Here is a 21501-nt window from a genome sequence, read left to right as displayed (position 1 = left end):
TAGGACGCCTGCATGATCTGCCCCCCACCTGACCTCATCTCCCTGTGACCTGTCCCCACCTGTCACCCCGTCCCAGTGGGATCACGTCTGGCTCTTCCTTAAGCACCCAGCCTGTGCCCACCCCAGGGCCTTTGCCCGTGCTGTGCCCACCACGGGGAATGCTGCTGGTTCCAGCTTGTCACACGGTGGCTCCTGACAAGCCACCTCCCCAACGAGGCCGTAACTGACCGCCCCATCCAGGTATTCTCTATCTCAGAATCCCCTTTACTTTCTTCATGCTGCTTAGCACAAGTCTTACTGTTTTTCTTCATTTGTTCATTTGCTTGAATTTTGGACAGGGCCTTTGCCTGCTCTGCCTGGCACTCACAGCCTGCCTGCTGCCTGGATGAAGATGGATGCTTAGAGGCGAGGGGCCCAGTTACCCTGCCCCTAACTCTGCTGCATGGAAGATGAATCGCACAGGCTTGTAAAACTCGCTCACTAAATGTGAGCTCGTTGGAGGCAGGAACCAGGTCTGTGCCTCGGACACTGCCTGGCATACAGTAGGTGCTTAATAAGGTACTGGTGAAGAAACGAAGGAAGGAAGGACCCCTCAGGGCCCCAGGCTTCAGGAACTGCGTTTCCGGAGAAGTTCTTTGTGGCTGATGAGCAAACAGGATCCCCTTCCCCTGCACAGGGCACCCAGGTGCCCCACCTGTGGTCTCAGCCACCCCGAGGCCCCGCCCACCCAGGGCGTGGCAGACACTTCCTTCTCACCCGCCTGCCGCCGGCCTCGGCCTCGGCCTCGGCAGGCCGCCCGGTCAGGCTGAAGGGGTGAGCCAAGGCCAGGTGGACAGCCAGCTTGCCCGTCTCCAGCCGCAGAGAGGAGACCACGACCTGGGCGGGGGGACACGCTGAGCCAGAGGCCACTCCCAAGGAAGACATACCCCCAACGCAAGCAGTGTGGACAGCCTTCTTCAAGCTCAAGGGTGTGGGGACGGCTGGCTCTGAGCACAAACCCCGCACTGTGGGGGGGCCCTTGGAGAGCTCCAGCCCATTCTGCAGAAGGGGAAGCCGAGGCTCGGAGGGGAGCAGTCAAGGACAAGTATATGACAGGCATAGGACGTGGTGGCTGACGAGAGCACTGGAGGCATTCATAGGTTCAAATCCCAGCCCTGCCTTCCGCTAGCTCTGTGACTCTGGGCAAGTCACGGAATGTCTCTGAGCTTTGATTTCATCATCTGGAAATGCGGCCGAGCCCAGCGTGTGAGACGTCTTCAGTGCCTGATGGCCACAGGCATTCTGGCTGTGGCTCAGGGCTCATTCGAACCCAGGTGCCACCCTGACCCAGTGCCTTCCCCACAGTCCCTTGGGGACTGGGCCCAGCTGGGCTGGCCCAGTAAGGCTCCTCGGGCCAGGCAGGGCCCCAAGCTCAGGCTGCAGAGTAGAGTTCTGGGGTTTCCTTCCAGCGCCGACACCTACCTGGGCCTTGCCATCCCAGCCCACGGCCAGGTGGTCCCGGCGGCTGCGTCCTGATTGCTCTGAGGACGGGCGGAGGCTGCAGTGCCACGGTAGGGAGAGGGCCAGCGGGTCGGTGAGCTCCACTGGGTGGGGACACGAGGAGGGACAGTCATGCGAGCTGAGAATACGGGCTCGAGGCCGAGGCTCAGCTGACAGAGACCCAACTGGGCAGGTGGCCACTCTGGGGCCACGTCCCCAGGTATTCCGCACAAAACAGAGAAGCTGCAGCTTCTCCCCGCACCACTCCGTGAACTCCTGTCCCCGTGCAAGTCCGAATCCCCACTCCTCCCTTTGCAATGAGACTTTGCACCTCCGCCAACAAGACGTGCAATCTCTCCCCGGCCCTTGAGCCTGCACTGGCCTTGGGACTTGCTAGTAGAATTTGGTAAAGTTGACGCTGCCAATCCCAGCCTGGGCCTCAGCTCCCACTTGCTCTCTGGGTCCCCTGCCCAGCCACCACGAGAAAAAATCCAGACTGGCCTTCTGGACGGTGACACCACATAGAGGAGAGCCTGGCTGTTCCGGCTGACACTGTCCTGGATCAGCTGAACTCGGGCCCAACCCCACACGAGCTAGAGAGCCGGACCCAAACCAGCGACACCACCTACCCAGCCTAGGGCCGCCCTGATGCACGAGTAAGACCAGAACCATCATGAGGCTGTCAAACTCTTAGAAGAAAACATAGGAAGAAATCTCTTGAATATAAATGCGAGCAACGTTTTCCTGAACACATCTCCTCAGGCTAGGGAAACAAAAGCAAAAATAAACAAGAGTTTATTTTTATAAGACTGCATTTATATTTTATAAGACTGCATCACACGAAAAAGCTTCTGTACATCAAAGGACACTATCAACATAACAAAAAGGCTTCCTACATTATGGGAAAATATGTTCATAAATGATTTATCCTATAAGGGTTAATATCTAAAATACATGAAGAGCTTACATGCCTCAACACCCAAAGAACAAAGAACCCAATGAAAAAATGGGTGGAGGATCTGAACAAACACTCCTCCAAAGAAATGCAAATGGCCATCAATCACATGAAAAGATGCTCCACATCACTAATCATCAGGGAAATGCAAATTAAAACCACAATGAGATATCACCTCACACCAGTAAGGATGGCCAGCATCGAAAAGTCTAAGAACAACAAATGCTGCTGAGGATGCGGAGAAAGGGGAACCCTCCTACACTGCTGGTGGGAATGTGAGCTATTTCAACCATCATGGAAAGCAATCTGGAGGTTCCTCAGAAAACTAAAAATAGAAATACCATTTGACCTGGGAATCCCACTCCTTGGAATTTACCCAAAGAACACAACTTCTCAGATTCAAAAAGACATATGCACTCATATGTTTATTGCAGCACTTTTTCCAATAGCCAAGATATGGAAGCAATCTCAGTGTCCATCAGTAGATGAATGGATAAAGAAGATGTGGTACATATACAGAATGGAAAACTATTCAGCCATAAGAAAAAAACAAATCCTACCATTTGGAACAACGTGGACGGAACTGGAGGACATTAATGCTCAGTGAAATAAGCCAGGCAGAGAAAGACAAATGCCAAATGATTTCCCTCATTTGTGGAGTATAGCAATGAAGCAATACTGAAGGAACAAAACAGCAGCAGACTCAGTGACTCCAAGAATGAACTAGTGGTTACCAAAGGGAAGGGGTGTTGGGAGGACGAGTGGGGAGGGAGGGAGAAGGGGATTGAGGGGTATTATGTTTAGTACACATGGTGTGGGGTATCACGAGAACAGTGTAGCACAGAGCAGGCACATAGTGGATCTGTGGCATCTTACTACACTGACGGACAGTGACTACTTTGGGATGTGGGTGGGGACTTGATAATATGGAAGTAAACACATTGTTTTTTCATGTGAAACCTTCATAAGACTGTATATCAATCATACTTTAATAAAAATAAATTAAGAAAAAAAAAGACAATGTGGACTGTAGTCCGTCGGACGGGCTTGCCACTGACCTTTGAAGAAGTCAGCAGAGCCCAGAAGGAGTGCCTGTGGGATTATGATGGGGATTATGTTCAATCTACAGCCGTTATAACAAGAACCGTCATCCAACTGAATCTTCGAATACGTGAACATGTCACCTCTCTTCGTTTATTCAAGTGTTCCTTAGTTTTTCTCAGTAATGTTTTCTTATTTTTTATTAAGGTATCATTGATATTCAATGTTATGAAGGATTCGCATGAGCACCATGGTGGTCACTAGATTCACCCATATTACCAAGTCCCCCCATCCTCCTTTGCAGTCACTGTCCCTCAGTGTAGTAAAATGCTGTGGAGTCAGTATTTGTCTTCTCTGTGCTGTATTGCCCTCCCCGTGACCCCCCTCCATTATATGTGCTAATCATAATGCCCTTTAATTCCCTTCCCCCTCTCTCCCCACACACCCTTTCTCAGTATGATTTACTGTTTTACCCGAAGTTTCCCAGCGGTCCCCTCCGCATCCCGTACACCTGAGGGAACATTTCCCTCTCTGCTGGATGCAGCGTCCTCTCCCTAGCAACAAGATACCACCCGCCGTAGAGCGAGCGGCTCTAGGTCTGAGGACGTGGTATCGTAAAGCGGCGAGTGTCGTAAACCAGGTGCGGTGCGGAGAGGCGCAGGATGTGTCTGGAGCATTGGGACGGCCGCAGGAGGAGCAGACGGCCGGCCTCAGGTGTGGGTGCGGAGAGCCGGCGGTGCAGCAACGGTGAGTAGCGGAGGGGACCGGGGAGCGGCGGAGTCAGGGGGAGCCGGGCAGCCGGGGCGGCCGGAGCAGGGCCGGCCAAGTGGGTGGGAGCGCTCTCTGCCCGCCTCCGCTGCCGCAGCTGTCGGAGCCGCTCCGCTCTCCCTGAGCCGTCGCGTCTCTCCCCTGGTCTCTCTCCTGCTGGCCGCTCCTGCCGCCGCTGCCGCCCCCCGGGACGTTTCGCCGGCGCCGCCTCCCTGGCGCTGGGCGGGCGGCCGGGACGCGGCCGGCCAGTTTTCTGGTCTGGGCGGAGCGGGTTTTGCCCACTGTTCAGCCTCTCGCCGGGCCGGGCCGGGCGGCGGGCTGCATGTCGGCGAGCGCGCGTCCGGGCAGAGCGCGCCGCGGGCGGTCCGGGCTGGGCCAGCGGCGATGAGGGTGCGATCCGCCGGCGAGGCGCTCCCGCGGAATGGGAGGCGGCGGGACGGAGGCGCGGGGCCCTCAGCAGCCCCGCTCCTAGGGTCCCGAATGGCCGCGGCGAGGTGAGCCCAGGGAGTGCGGTCCACGTTCCGTGGGGAGGTGTGCGGCGGCCTGGGACTCCGGGCGCGAGCGGGCACCTATTTGCCGCCGTGGGAGACCTGGAGCTGGAGGCGAGCATGGCGACAGGTGCCTTTGCGTAGTTATCCGGTTTCAGGGACGGGGAGGCACCACAGACAGATCCCCTCGCCCGGGAGAGCTGCTTTTCCGTGCCGGGACGGGGCTCTGTGTGGACGCCTTTTTTCTCCTTGGTGTTTTTAGGGAAGTTGTTATCCGGCCAGAGTCGCGGGTCGCAGCACCCGGGTAATGGAGCTTGGATGGCGCGCTGTGTCTGGGGTGGCAGGCGGGTGGGGGAGGGGTCAGACGGCCCGAGGGTCGAACGCCCCGCTGCCAGCATTGCAGTTGCAGTGTTTATTGATTTGTGTGAGTTGCTTGCATGTCTGCTTTTGTCGGGGGCGATACTGTGCTGTTCTCTACCTCTAGTTCGGTGAGCAGTGAGATGTGTGCTGATTACTGTTGTCTGGACAGGTCCTGTGGCGAGAGGAGGGAGAGTTGTCCGCCCGGGGGCGGGGGGCTCTGGCGAGGGCCCCCGCCTGAAGATCGGGTACCTGTTTGTATAGTAATGGGCGGCAACGACCCTGCCGCCAGCTGCAGCCCAGGCTGTATTAGAAATTTCGTGTAGGTTTTCGACCAAATGGCTCCTTGTGACTCCTGCGTTATTTTTATTTATTTATTTTTCATTTTGGTATCATGAATATACACTTACATGAGCAGCTTTGTGGTTACCAGATTGTTCCTATTATCAAGTCCCCACCACATACCCCGTTACAATCACTGTCCTGCGTTATTTTTTAAATGAGTTTTTAGGACTAGGGCAGTAAAGGTGCCTATGTTGATGGGATTGCTGTACCTTCCAGTAAAATGAGGAAATGTGTGTCTGAGTGCCAACTCTCTGCCGCTACCCAGGCTCCCTGGCTCCCTTTCTCCCTCCCCTCCTGGATGCGAAACTCGAGTTTCTGTAACCGTTCCTGGCAGTTTTAGATTTTGTGTGGGATTTCCTAGAAGCAGATACCAAGATTTTAACTGGTTCATGATGTTTCCTTCCAATTGTAAACACGTACAATATATTGGGCTGACACTGAAATCACTTCTTTCATGAATTATTTTTAGTTATTCAAGTAAATGTTCGCTTTTTAAATTATTTATTTATTTTTATTTTGGTATCATTAATATACACTGACATGAGCAACATTGTGGTTACTAGATTTCCCCGTTATCAAGTCCCCACCACATACCCCATTACAGTCACTGTCTATCAGCATAGTAAGATGCTATAGAAACACTACTTGTCTTCTCTGTGCTATACTGCCTTCGCTGTGTCTACAACCCCAACCCCCTACATTATGTGTGCTAATCGTAATGCCCACTTTTCCCCATATCCCTCGCTTCCCACCCATCCTCCCCAGTCTCTTCCCTTTGGTAACTGTTAGTACATTCTTGGGATCTGTGATTCAGTTTTTTTTTTGTTCTTACACTCGACATATGAGTGAAATCACTTGATACTTGTCTTTCTCCGCATGGCTTATTTTACTGAGCATAATGCCCTCTAGCTCCATTCATGCTGTTGCAAATGGTAGGATTTCTTTTCTCCTTAAGGCTGACTAATACTACATTGTATATATGTACCATAGCTTCTTTATCCATTCATCTGCTAATGGACACTGAGGTTGCTTCCATATCTTGGCTATTGTAAATAGTGCTGTGATAAACAAAGGGGTGCATATGTCTTTTTGGGTCTGCGATTCTGTTTTGTTAGGATACGTTCCTAAGAGTGGAATTCCTGGGTCAAATGGTATCTCTATTTTGAGTTTTTTCTTGAGTGGACGTGGTCCTGAACATTTCAACACATGGACCAGCGATAACTGCCCGTCTGGCACCTTGGGAAAAAAGGCTTGTAAGCTGGCCTCCTCTGTGTCCCTGGAGTAATAGCACAGTTGGCCTCCAGAGATCACAGTAGTGTACCCAAATCGTCCGGGAGGTAGGAACATCTTATGGGGAAGTTTAGTTTTATCTTTATGGCCAGTGCATGTACCTCCCGTAGCCCTATCTACTGACCCATCTGTAACTCGCACAGGGACGGGGCTGAAAGTCTGGTATACTAGACCAGGACGAGATCCCATTCCTGCCACTGTACCTGCAGGGGAGCGGTATGGTGCCTGCGGGGAGGAAAGAGCTGTTCCCCACCTTCCGGCTGCTGTGCCTGTCTCCACTGCCTGAACCAGTGGGCCGAGCACACAGATAGAAGCTTTTGTCCCAGAGCAGCCAGATATGGATCCCTGCTTTCCACAAGTGGCCAGAATCCCAGTCTCCCCAGGAACTCTGCCTGTCCCAGCTTTCCAACCCTGTAATCAGAAGAGTATGATGAAAGCACCATGAAATGTAGGTTTGTGCTCCCAGCGCAGATCTCCAGAGCTAGGTATTCAGCAGTCCCAAGCCTTCCACTCCCTCCCTGCTCACTCTTCCTACCGCCGGTGAGCCACTGAGCCACAGCTTTGGTACAGTTCCCCCATTCGGTGAGGTCTGCTCTTTTCTCCAGGTGTATGCAGTCTGGCGCCGTCCTCTTTCCTGTTGCTCTCTCAGGATTAGTTGCGCCAACTATATTTTCTAATTGTATCCAGTTTTAGGAGGAAGCCTCTGTCTCTCCTCTCATGCCACCATCTTTAATCCTTCTCACATTATTCTTTATTTTAATCCTCAAATTCTCTTAAGGTTTGTCCACTTTCAGGTGGGCTCTCAAGTCATTTTTTTCTTCTTCCTTTTAAATTTTTTAAGTTTTGAAAAAGACTTTCTTTTTCATTACAGTTACAATTTCACAGCAAAATTGAGCAGAAGGCACAGCTGTTTCCAGCACACTCCCTGCCCCCTTCCCACACAGCTCCCCTCACTGTCAAAATCCCTCCCAGGAGTGGGACATTTATCACACTCAATGAACCTACAATAACACATTATTGTCACCCAAAGTCCATACTTTACATTAGGGTTCACTCTTGGTGTATATTCTATGGGTTTTCAGAAATGTACACTGATGTGTATCTCCCATTGTAGTATATAGACTATCTTGTTTCCTTTTCAAATACCATTTTATGAGCTCTTCCTGGCTTTCTGGTGGAAGAAATTCCAGGTTTCTCTTCTATTTCCCCTGAACAAATCTGGAATCTACCATTTCTCCAAGAAACCTAGGTTCCTTTTAGTGAGAAATGGTATTTAGAAACCAAAATCTGGAATGTAGGAGTGCCCATTGCTACTAGGATTTCTTGGCTTTTAGATCCTCTCAGTGCACAAAGCTGAGAACATCAAATATATTTATAGAGGATTGATAAACATACATATTTCTTTATTTACCCATAACCATTGTTGTAAACATGTTGTCTCTCAGCAACAGCAATAAAGCCTTGATGCATAGTTTACTTCTATGACATAAATACTCCCTTCATGGTTAATTTTAAGCTACCAATGGTTTGACAACCATCTCAGAAAATTCCTGAAAATTTAACAATTGGTTGTAGAGAATAAGGATGACTCCAGCATAGCAGTAAAATATATCTATATCTATGTCTACATCTACTTCTATCTGTGCCTCTATTATTCTATCAGTCTATCAGCATAGTCCAAAACAACTTTTTGTGATGAAGTCAATAGTCTATATCTGCTTGGTTTGATGCAATAATCACTGGACACAGGTAGCTATTGAGCACTTCACATATTGCCACTGTAAAGATGAAACTTGTATTATATTTTACTTCATTGATTGAACTAAAATTTAAATAGGCACATGTGCCTAGTGGCTGACATACTGAAAGCAGAGCTCTAAACTTTGAGTACATGGAGTTCATGTTAACTCCATGGATGAAAGAATTTGTTAGAGGAATTTACTAACAACAGCATCCTAGAAACCATCATTAGGAAATCAGAACTATTTAAACCTTTCTTACATGCATTTTGTATTGTTTTTAGCTGTGAGGTACATGAATATGGCAGGTGCCATATTCATTTCAGTGCTTAACTATCTAAAGGTTCTAATATAGTCCCAATCAAATAGATTAGAACCTGACCATGCTTAGATTGTCCTGGGAGAAAATCAAAAGGGAGACCAACTTATCTTCACAAGGGTTGTTTGCTGAGCATAACGTAGAGCAAAGAGTGGGGACGTGTACTAAGGAAGATGACATTCAGGGCATGATTGAATAAGCACTGCTAACTCTACTCACTGGGCCCTGTTTTTCTATATTTCATGCTGGTCAGTGCCCTTTTAATGATACATTCTTTCTTCTGCTATTCTATGCTATTTTTTAGAGTAGGATCAATCGCCACTCTTCTAGCTTTTGTCCATGTCTGTAATTTCTAACATATCACAGAGATCATTTATTGAAAACCTGTGCCTCTGGCCTTCTGTTACCTGATGCCTCTCAAAGGTATAATAATCCATGCTTCCTAAACTAGAGTGTGCACACAAATCACCCATACCAAGAATGTTCAGATTTTGATTCAATAGTTCTATGGTGGGGTTTAATTTTCTGCATTTTGAATAAGTTCCCATGTGCAACTGATATTCCATGGACCACACTTTGAGTAGGAAGAGTTATCCATAGCCCAGTATTGTCCTCTTAAGTCCCCTCAAACATGTGAAGATGAAATATCTTTTGCTTTTCCTTACAATTAAGCCTATACTGCAAAATCTCTCAACAAAGTCAGCTATACGTTAGATAGACTTATTTCATATTTTCCTGGAGGAGAATGCTATCCCACATCCTTGTAGAGAAAGTACTTTTTAAAGGGACATGCTGATCACACCATGTATGTTAGACACACCATGTATGAATTCTTAAAGGGACATGCTGATCACACCATGTATGTTAGAAATGCTAGCTCATGAAATTACCCATTCACATTGGGGGGAAGGGTGTCATAACCAACCACAGAAGGTAAAGAATAGTATTAGCCTTGGGAAAAACTGAATCAAGACAACTTTAGCCTTTTTTGTCTTTTAAAGATAGATATCATAGTGCAGACCACTCCCAGCTGGACTCTGAACTGCTTTCCCATTTTTTCCCTAACGATTTGGGAGTTCAACTTTGATTTCTCCTCATCTAACCTGTGATGTTGTACATTCATTTGCTTTACCTCAATGTCTTTCTCTCCTTTTAGTTCTGTCTGATATGGAGCTTGTGGCCCAATCTATTATCTTTATTTTTGCTGGATATGAGTCCACAAGCAGTGTTCTTTCCTTCCTTATGTATTTATTGGCCACTCACCCTGATGTCCAGCAGAAACTGCAAGAGGAGATTGATGCAACTTTCCCAGATAAGGTGAGAGGGTGATATCCAGAGAGGGTGGGAGAAGGTGAAGGTTTAGCAAGAAGGCCTCCTCAGCATTTCCTAGGAGGATTTTTGCAAAACACAGAAGCATCAATTCTTACACCTGCACATTAAGGAAGGATTTATGGAAAGAAAAGAAAGTGAGAAATGTAGGTAAAATACATTATTCACAGAAATATAAGATCTTTGAGAAAAAAGCACTGGTGCTAGTATACAGTTATCTGTTACCAAAATACTCCCAAATAAAAATCACACACAAAGTATTTGTGGCACCTAACTTTAAGCATTTATTGCTCAAGTGTCTAGATAGCTATCTCTGTTGGTATTTGCTTGACCTGCCTTCGTCTGGCTGTAGGCTGATCTAGGTTGGCCTTGACTAGACTGGCAGGGCTGACTCAGCCCACACCCATGCATCCATGCATCTCTCCTATTCCAGAAAACTAGCCCGGGTGTGTTATTCTCGGGGCAATAACAGACAGCTAGAGCAAGAAGCCCGATCTGTGGGTGCCCTTCTAAACTCTGCTTGCATCACACTTGGCCAACATTCCATTGCTTCAAAGCAGGCCACATGGTCAACCCCAGAGTCAGAATGGAAAGACACCACCACATTAGAGGGCAAAGGGCACAAACACAGGAGGGGTCAAGAAATGGGGCCATTCATGCAGTTTACCACACTGGGTAACTTTGCTGAACAGGAGAGGCTTGGTATGTAGGAAAGATCATAATAGGATATAGAACATATGAATTTCAGCCCTGACTCTGGTTTTCACAAGGCTATCACCTTCCTAACTCATAGGTCCTTCAAATATAAAGTATGGATACATTTTAGGACCTACCTGAAATAGAGATTTTCTTTCCTCTGTGGTAAATCACATTTGGGGATCCTTTTGATTGCAATAAGATGGAAAGGTCACTATGAGACAGAGCTTAGCTAGAGCACTGTGTTCCCCCATTTTTATAATAATTATTACAGTCTTAACAACAACACTAATACCTCACATTTGCTTCTTACTATGTATGTCTGCTTTAAATGCTTTATACTTATAAATGAATTCAATCTTGCTAAAATTCTGTATTAGGATAGGCCAGGATATGTTTCAGGAACAGATGAACCCTCAAATCTCAGTGGCTTTACATAGCAAAGGTTTACTTATAACTCATATTTCTATGTCCAACATGGATTGTAGGTGGAGGATGGGTGTGTGAGTGTCTGCTCCACATAGTTACTCAGGGATTCACACAAAACAGGCTCCACTTTCTTACAGCACCATTCTCTGGAATGTGAAGAGTTCATGTTGGCTGGGAATAAAGATCTAGAGTGGTGCTCATTGGCTTTTCAAATGTTTTGATCCCAAAGTGACATACATCCCCTCAGTTCACAGCCCATTTGCATGCTGTTGTCCCCTAACTTCAGGTTCACTGGGAAATGTGGGGGACAACATGGATATTGGGTGACCAGTGAATATCTCTGCCACCAAATCCTGTGAGGCCCAACTCCCATTATCTGCTTATAGCATAAAGGTTAACTGAGCTTCAGAGAGATGAAACACCTTTCATACACTCTCCTGTCACTACCAGTGAAAAAGCCAAGCTATGGGCTGATGTCTGGCTACTGAGCCAAACACTTAGCCTCGACAATGTTGCCCATGAAATATAACACCAAGTGACAGCCATGTATTGCCCATGCTATTTTCAGATCTCTCTTTGCCCAAACCAGAATTCTTTGTGCTGCCAGGAGAACTGGCCTCTGGGGCTCAAGTGGCTTGTCTGAGATCTTCAGAACATATGGTCAAACCCAGAAGTGACAACTGAGACTATTCCAGCAACAGAGAAAGGGGGTGCAGGTGGGGTTCTGATCCTCTTTATAACATCCTCTAGAGCTGAAATACTGTGCCTGGTAGCATCCATTCATCCATTCATACCCTTCATTTGTCATATTAGGTATAGAAAGGAACTAGATTCTCCCCAGATTATTCAGAGATTTTATATAATAGAGTATTTCTCTCAAAATTCAATATATATTATCAGAGAGTTAACTAGTAAGTAAGAATTTTCCACTACAAACTTTATGTCGAATAGGAGATTTGCTGTTTTACACATTCTCTCTCTTTGGCATAGATGTTTGAGCTCCCTTATGAAAGGAAACAGTGACATTGACATATTTCACTTGTCAGTAAGGGTCATGGTCTTGGGCCACTTTGTCCAAATGAGAAACAAAAACCATGACATGGTAACGGGAGGGGTTTCAGGGCCTGTTTAGGGATTGTCCCAGTGGTCTCCCATTGTCCTGGCTGCTCTGCACATCTAATGGGCTGCTGAGCAGTCAAAGGACATGATAGATACTAAAATGTGTATAAGTGGGAAGGTCCCTTACCAAAATTAATTATCCCTTGGAGTTCCTGTGCTCCAGCAGTAATGCCTAGACTGAGTTGGGAGTTGATCCCAAATCTTGATTTCTCTAAATCTGTTTCTTCCCAGACGCTCCCTTCCTACGATGCCCTGGTGCAGATGGAGTACCTAGACATGGTGGTGAATGAATCTCTCAGATTATTCCCAGTTGCTGGTAGACTTGAGCAACTCTGTAAGAAAGATGTGGAGATCAAAGGGGTGCTCATTCCCAAGGGGACAGTGGTGATGGTGCCCATCTTTGTTCTTCATCAAGACCCAGAGCTCCGGCCAGAACCTGAGTTCCGCCCAGAAAGGTACAGGGCCCCTGGAGAGGGAACCCACCCTGGTCTGGGCTGGTTGGAGCATATTCTCACATCCCTTGGCAGAGATGACAAACGTGTGGTTGTGTGATCATTTATTTGTACATATTTTTATTTTTAGATTTTTCATTACAAGAATCATCATTGTTTATTGCCAAAATTTTACATACCTAGGACTAGAAAAAGAAAATCATAGCTGTTTACAGTCCCAATACCTTCAGACAGGTCTCATTAGTAATGTGATGTTGTCCTAAGTACATTTTCTATGTATATATTAGGGTGGTATTATATCTTATTTGAATTTTAACCTTGCCTTATTAGATATTGAACTGTGAAGAACATGCTATATGGGTGTGATTGTTTCCACATGTCATAATAGACTTAAGCACTAATTTCAGGTAGGCCTCTATTGCTATGTACTTCGCTCTTAGAACTGCTTTTGCAGCATCCATATATTTTGAACTGTCGTATTTTTTTTTGGTATCATTAATATACAATTACATGAGCAACATTGTGATTACTAGATACCCCCATTATCAAGTCCCCATCACACACCCCATTACAGTCACTGTCCATCAGTGTAGTAAGATGCTACAGAATCACTCCTTATCTATACTGCCTCTGTGCTATAATGCCTTCCCCGTTCCCCCCGCTAGATTATGTGTTGTCGTAATGCCCGTTATTCCCCTTCTCCCTCCCTTCCTACCCATTCTCCCCAGTCACTTTCCCTTTGGCAACTGTTAGTCCATTCTTGGGTTCTGTGAGTCTGCTGCTGTTTTATTCCTTCAGCTTTTACTTTGTTCTTATGCTCCACAGATGAGTAAAATCATTTGGTGCTTGTCTTTCTCCAACTGGCTTATTTCAGTGAGCATAACACCCTCTAGCTCCATCCATGTTGTTGCAAATAGTAGGATTTGTTTTCTTCTTATGGCTGAATAATACTCCATTGTGTATATGTACCACATCTTCTTTATCCATTCATCTACTGATGGTCACTTACGTTGCTTCCATATCTTGGCTATTGTAAATAGTGCTGCAATAAATATAGGGGTGCATATGTCTTTTTCAAACTGGGCTCCTGCATACTTAGGGTAAATTCCTAGGAGTGGAATTCCTGGGTCAAATGGTATTTCTATTTTGAGCTTTTTGAGGAACCTCCATACTGCTTTCCACAGTGGTTGAACTAGCTTACATTCCCACCAGCAGTGTAGGATGGTTCCCCTTTCTCCACATCCTCGCCAGCATTTGTTCCTATTCTTTTCTTTGTTGGCTATCCTAACTGGTGTGAGGTGATATCTCATTTGTGGTTTTAATTTACATTTCCCTAATAATTAGCCATGTAGAGCATCTTTTCATGTGTCTGTTGGCCATCTGAATTTCTTCTTTGGTGGATTGTTCATATCCCCCACCCATTTTTTTTGGTATCATTAATATACAATTACATGAGCAACATTGTGGTTACTAGATTCCCCCCATTTTCAAGTCCGCATCACATACCCCATTGCAATCACTGTCCATCAGTGTAGTAAGATGCCATAGAATCACTACTTGTCTTCTCTGTGCTATACTGCCTTTCCCGTGCCCCACCACTACATTATGTCATCCTCTGCCCATTTTTTAATAGGATTATTTGCTTTTTGGGTGTTGAGGCATATGAGTTCTTTATATATTTTGGATGTTAACCCCTTGTCAGATATGTCATTTACAAATATATTCTCCCATATGGTAGGATGCCTTTTTGTTCTGCTGATAGAACTGTTGTATTTTTGTTTCCATTTGTCTCCATGTATTGCTTGATTTCTTCTTTGATTTGTTCATTGAGCCATTGGATGTTTAGCCTCTTTGTGTTTGTGGTTTCTTTTGTTTTCTTCTTGTAATTGATTTCTAGTTTCATATCATTGTGATCCAAAAAGATGCTTGATGCAATTTCAGTCTCTTTGAATTTATCAAGGCTCTTTTTGTGTCCTAATATGTGATCTTTTCTAGAGAATGTTCCATGTGCACTTGGGAAAAATGTGTATCCTGCTGCTTTGCAGTGGAATGCTCTGTATATCTGTTAAGTCCATCTGGTCTAATGTGTTGTTCTATGTCTCTGTTTCCTTATTTACTTTCTGAATGGATGATATGTCCACTGATATAAGTGCAGTGTTAAGGTCTCTTAATATGATTGTGTTGCTATTTCCCCCTTTAGGTCTGTTAGTGCTTGTTTTATATATTTAGGTGCTCCTATGTTGGTTGCATAGATATTTACAATTGTTATATCCTCTTCTTGACTGATCCCTTTATATTTATAATATATATTTATATTTATATTATATATATATATAATATATAATATATATTTATAATATATATTATATTTATGGGATGTCCTTCTTTGTCTCTTGTTACTTTCTTTGTTTTAAAGTTTATTTTTTCTGATAAAAGTACTGCTCCTCCTGCTTTTTCCCCCCTTTTATTTGCATGAAATACGTTCTTTCCATCCCACTTTCAGTCATGTATGTCTTTAGGTCTGAAATGAATGTCCTGTAGGCAGCACATAGATGGGTCTTGTTTCTCTATCCATTCTGCCACCCTATGTCTTTTGATTAGTGCATCTGGTCCACTTACATTTAAGGTAATTGCTGATAGGTATATACTTGCTTCCACTTTATTAATTGTTTTCTGGTTGGTTTTGTAGTTTTTCTCTGTTCTGTTCTTCCTCTCTTATCTCTTCTCCTACTATTTGATGGTTTTCTGTAGTGTTATGCTTGGATTTTTTTTTAATTTTTGTGTATTATATTCTTTGGGTTTGCAGTTACCATAAGGGCCATAGTTTCTTAAATATATAGCAGTCTATATTAAAGTTGATGGTCACTCTGTTTCTAACACAACCTGAAAGTACTACTTTTTTATTCTTTCTCCTCCATAGTTTATGTGTAAGATGTCATAATCTACATCTCTTATGCATCCCTTGACTGATTTTGTGTATAGTTGATTTTACTACTTTGTTTTTTTAACTACATACTTGCTCAGTAAGTAACTGGCCTACTACTATTACTATAGGTTTGTTTTCATTGATGAAAAATATTTAGGCTTAAGAACACTTCCATCTATAGAAGTCCTTTTACATGTCCTGTAAGGCCAGTTTATTGGTGCTGAACTCATAACCATAGTTTATCTGGGAAACTTTTCATCTCCCCTTCAATTCTGAATGGTAACCTTGCTGGGTAGAGGATTCCTGGTTGTAGGTTCTTCCCTTTCAATACATTAAATATTTCATGCCACTCCTTTCTGGCCTGTAAAGTTTCTGCTGAGAAATCTGCTGATAGTCTTATGGAGTTTCCCTTATTGGTAACTATCCGCCTCTCTCTTGCTGCACCTAAGATTCTCTCTTTCTCTTTAATCTTTGCCACTTTAATTACTATATGTGTTGTCTCCGTGGGGTTTCTTTTGTTAGGGGCCCTCTATGCTTCCAGGACCTGGGTGTCTATTTCCTTCCCCAGATATTGGGGATGTTCTCAGCTATTATTTCTTCAAAGAGATTTTCTACTCCTTTGTCTCTCTCTTCTCATTCTGGGACCTCTGTTATGTGAATTGTTTCATTTAGATTTGTCACACAGCTCTCTTAGCATCCCTTCATTTTTAGAAATTCTTTTTTCTCTGTTTTTCAACTTGGTTGTTTTCCTGTTCTCTAATTTCCATCTCATCAATTCTCTCCTCTATTTCCAGCAATCTACTATTTATTCCCTTCATTGTATTTTTCATTTCACTTATTGTTCTTTAGCTCTGTGTAGCTGTTTTTCAAATCTATCTCTCTGATGAAGTTCTCACTGAGATCATCATTTTTTTCCCACAGGTCAGTGAGCATCTTTATGACTGTTACTTTGAAATCTTTATCGAGAAGATTGGTAATCTCTGTCTCATTTGGCCCACTTTCTGATGTCTTATCCTGTACTTTTTCTTGGGACATACTCCTCTGCCTCCTCATTTTGTCTGGGTTTCTATATTTCTTGCTATGTATGAGATGGATCAGCTCTGCCTCCTGATTTAGAAAGTAATGGCTTTATGAAGTGGGCATCCTGTGGTGCCCAGAAGGTCAAGACTCCTTGCTCAACAACAGTGAAGCTGCTGTTCCTGTTGGTGGGCTGTGGCTGGGACAGCCTTCCAGTCTGCCTGCTGGTAGTGGTTGATCTCTGTCAGCAAAGGCTGACAGATCACCTCAGGGTGCCCCACTGCATGGGGTGCAGTGCTTCTGCAGGGGCCACTGTGGGTAGGGCCTCCTTCAGCCTGCCGGACAGCAATGGTGGCCACTGCTGTGGCAATGGGGAAGGCATGGCAGGTGCACAGGGGAGTGTGACACAGGGCTGGGCCGCAAGGGAGATGGATCCTGAGTTTGGAGCCAGATCCCACAGAAGTCTCACCAGTTGGTCTGAGAGAAGGTTGGGAAAGCTGGGAATGCCTCACTCTGCCTACCAGAAAGCAAAGACTGATGGCTGCTGTGTGGAGCAGGACAGGCAGAAGGGTGGGCAGGTGCACAGGAAGCACTTCGGGGCTGAGCTGTCAGCAAGGGATATGGAGTATTTGGGTGTGGCTCCTGCAAGAGCCCAAGGAGTTCAAGGAGTTGGGCTCAAGAAGGGCTGGGAGAGTGTCATCCACCTGCCCTTTCTCCTCTGGAGAGAGCTCCTGTCAACCCCTGCCCTTCCGGCACACTTCCCACTGCTGGTAAATCTTTCAAACTGCCTCCACTGTGTTGGGTCTCAGCAGGACTGGTGGAGTTTGCCTGTTCTCCACAAGCATCACGAGTCTCAGCCTCCCGAAGTGCTCCTACTCTCCCTGGAGTCCAGCCCTGTTAATCACCAAAGCCTAGTGCAATGTGCACTTGTGTTCCCAGAGCATATCTCAGGGCCAGGTGTGCAGGGTTCCTGAGCACTTTTCCCCTCCCCACTCTCTTCCTCTCTCCCACTTGTTGGCTGGAATGGGAGAAGACCTTGGGTCCCTGATCATGCTCTGCCTTTACCCTTCTCTGTGTGGTCTTCTCTTCTTCACCATGTGTGCTGGTCTGTTCTGCAGTCCTCAGGCAGTTTTCAGGGTTAGTTGTATTTGCTGTAGTGGCTCCCTTCATGTGCATGTAGGAGGTGGTTTCTGCCCTACTCCAACATCTTTTTTACCACAATCCCCCATTTGCTCTTGAGTTATTGCAGACATCAGGCTGAGGACCTGTGGAACCTGCTCCCTGCTGGGAAAGCAGCCTCATGAGGGTGGAGGTGGGCACAGGTTCTCGGTACTGCCTGTGGCTGCAGTCCTGTGCCAGCTCCCTCCACTTTGATATGGGGTGACTCTTCCAAAGTTAAGTCACATGCTCTCAGACACTGAGACATCCTCCCTGGACGGGCCTGGAGCTTGGTTTTCTGGGAATACAGAACCAAGGTCTGCTTTGAGCACAGGTTGAGTTCTGCATAGAGTTGATGCTGTCCTGTGTACTGTGTAGGTGAGCAGAATTTGGAATGACCTCTGGGGCACTACCTAGGATGTAGGCTTTTTGGCCCCTGACTAGAAGCCCCTGAGTGGTGGGATGTTGTCTTGTTTGCCAGGGTTTCCCCAGTGCTAGGATAGCGTCTACCCATAGTACTTGCTAACGACAATGTCAGATTAAAGCCGCCCTCATTTTTCTGGACAAGAGGACCTATGTGGTTCCTCCATGTTCATCAGTTCCCCATCCTGCATCTTCACAACCACAACTCAGAGGCCATTCACTGTCCTCCTCTTTGATTGATTCAGGCATCAAACAGAGTAAGTGCTTACCCTTGTGTGTCAGGGATGGGGTCAGGCAGTGAGGATCTAATGGTTAAAAAATGCCTATTTGGAGGGGTTTTGGCTCAAGTATATGTGTATCTGACATATACACAAGCATTTCCCTAGACACATTTGTGGAATACTTTCAGTGCATCTGTGTGAGCCCACTGCCTGCCTGGCCACCATCAACCCATGTCAGCCACCCCACCCACACTCCAAGGCTACTCTCCTAATTCCCAGAGTATTCAAAGGCACATCCATATCATTTGTATCTATTCTAGAATGTTCTCCAAATAATAATGACTCTTTAACTAATATATCACTACATTGCCATTATCACTTTCCCCATATCCACATTTTTCCTTAAAATAATCAAATGTTGAGGAATGAGATTTGAATAACTCATGGGTCTAACCTTGGAGGAATGTGAAGCTAGTGCAACAGACAGACAAGGAGAGCAGGGATTGTACTGCAGCAGAGCAGAGCCTGCTGCCCACAGCAATCACCTGACTTCAGCGGGTCTGTGGGGAGAGGGAGCAGAGGAGGAGCAGGGGGAGGGGCCCAGGAAGGGGAGAGAAGGGGAAATACCACCTGCAGCAGTTGGAGGCCTGTCTCCTGCTCCATCCTCTGTGAGCATCTGGCCAGGTAAGTGGTGGGGGGAGACAGGAAGCCCCTCTTCCTTCAGTCAGCCTCATTTCCTACTTGCCTTTGAGTGTGAGCATCTCCCCACCCTGAATGTCATTTCAGCATTCAAAGGTGAATTTCTTTTAAACAGCACTCATCTCATCTCCTCAATGAGACTGAAAGCCCCTGCAGGGCAGAGGGGACAGGAGGGGCTGTCGCTGGGGCTCTCACACCAAGTGCCCGGGTGGGACGTCCTGACTCACCCACAGCGTGGCCCTGTGCACCTCTGGCTGGGGAGCCTGGGTGAGAACCCACTGTGGACCTTTGTGGTTCTCATGTTACTTTAACTTGTCTTCATCTACTATTGTGGGTCCAGGTTCAGTAAGAAGAACAAGGACAGCATAAATCCGTACACATACCTGCCTTTTGGAAGTGGACCCCGAAACTGCATCGGCATGAGGTTCGCTCTCCTGAACATGAAACTTGCTATCGTCGAGTCCTGCAGAACTTCTCCTTCAAACCTTGTAAACAAACACAGGTCAGACTGATAACTCACTGGATAAATAATGTTTAATGGGAGTTTTTTTTAACTAAGGGATATATATGTACATATGTATGTAAAATAATGTGTTCTATTGAAAGAATAATTTGCTCCATAGGCCAGAGAATCTATGTGGAGCCACGTGTGACTCTGGGAGTCCTCAGCTGTGGAGCACTAAGTATGCACCCCAACTGTAAAGGTCACCTATGGCCCGTGCAGTTACTGTGATGTGATTATGCACAGACCTTTGAACTTGAGCAAAGTTTAAATTCGGTTTCCAGGGCACAGGAAGGAGGGGTGTGTTCCTTGAAAAATGCAAGTATTAAAATTCACTCAAGGAAAAATAGGTAGTCAAACTGCCCCTATATCTTTTAAAGATATTGACTGATAGTTAAAAAATAAGAACCAAAGACATATGATGCTTAAAGTAGTTTTTAAATGTTTATGTCCTTAATATGTCTTGTCTACTTGCTTCTGTTCTTGGCTGGCTCCATTAACTGGTTCTCATGTTTGATTACGTGTGGCAGATCCCCTTGAAATTAAGCAATCAAGGATTCATTGGACTGCAAAAACCCATTGTTCTAAAGGTTGAGTCGAGAGATGGAACCTTGAGCGGCACTTGACTTTCCATAAAGATCCCGCTTTGTTCTTCCGGAAGCTGGATCCCACACCACCAGAGACCTCAGCTGAGTCTGTGAGTAAACCCAGGAATGAAGAGGATGTTAATGTAGTGCACGTGATGAGTAGGGCTTCCGAGTGTTCATTTCACTTTCCAGTGTCCCAGTGGAGTATTATATATCCTGGTAACATGCAGGAGGACACTTATGAGCGCCAGCTTACCTGGTTCTCTGGACTCTCTCTGTCCACCCCAAGTGAGCACCTTCTGCTCCTCCTGAGATCTGATCAAAATGAAATTTCTCAACAATTTCATCAACCATCTCTAATGAAAACAAGAATGATTGCAGTGACAATTATAACACGCCAATTTCTATATTAGGTATTACATTGATCAAGTCAATAAACATCTCTTTACAAAGTATTATCTGATGTCTTTGTGCGCATTGGGGGGTATCTATAAACCGAACAGAGAGATCCAGTGACTCAATGTTCTTGATCTTCCCAATCACTGGGTGGGGGGCCTCTCAGAAATCCAATGTTATATTAATAGATGAGAGTTCATCCACCATGAATTTGCCCAAAGCTTAGTAAGTATATTCATACATTAATCCTACCTTTTTGGAGTGTATATCTCTTCTAACACTCAACTGAGGCACTTAATATTATATTTTTGACTTTTGGTTGATTTAGTGTTTTTATCTCATCTCCCCTGACATTTCTGGAAGGAAGGAGGGATTTGCTTAAACCTCTGTGTTCCGAGCTCAACTCCCCAGGGCCTTAACACAGTGAACATAGAAGGAAAGATGGTCAATTGGTCAATTCATTGAGCAGAAAGGCGACCAGCATGCGACAGTTTCAGCTGGTATCAGGAGCTCATTGTTCCCCTTTGCCTCCCCTCTGCACCCTTCCTCCTCCCGCGCCCTTTTGTCCCTTCCCTTCCCTTCCCTTCCTTTCTCTTCCCTTCCCTACTCTCCTTCCCTTGTCCTTCCCTCCTGGATAATCAGCCCATGGAGCAAACAGGGAGCGCTGAGTACCTGTCAGCTATTATTTTCATAGACTAATTCTCCCCAGACCTCAGGAGGCCATACTGGTTTTGAAGTTGGGCTCCGGTGTTGCCAGCTCCAGGTT

At 45.8% G+C, this 21501-nt stretch overlaps 1 protein-coding gene across 1 annotated transcript; it reads left to right on the top strand.

The window, feature by feature from the left end:
* The first annotated feature begins 4137 nt into the window (after window positions 1-4137).
* LOC130679170 (cytochrome P450 3A19-like) lies at window positions 4138-20794 on the top strand. The gene is given in 6 exon segments (XM_057487361.1): window positions 4138-4222; window positions 9938-10098; window positions 12586-12809; window positions 19591-19703; window positions 19706-19752; window positions 20283-20794. Coding segments are annotated over 6 exon segments (726 nt in total). The 3' UTR covers window positions 20379-20794.
* The last annotated feature ends 707 nt before the right edge of the window (window positions 20795-21501 follow it).

Source organism: Manis pentadactyla, chromosome 10 (assembly GCF_030020395.1).
Source record: "Manis pentadactyla isolate mManPen7 chromosome 10, mManPen7.hap1, whole genome shotgun sequence".
Lineage (NCBI taxonomy): Eukaryota > Metazoa > Chordata > Mammalia > Pholidota > Manidae > Manis > Manis pentadactyla.
Note: the sequence above shows the minus strand (reverse complement) of the source record. Positions and strands in the feature narration are given on the sequence as shown.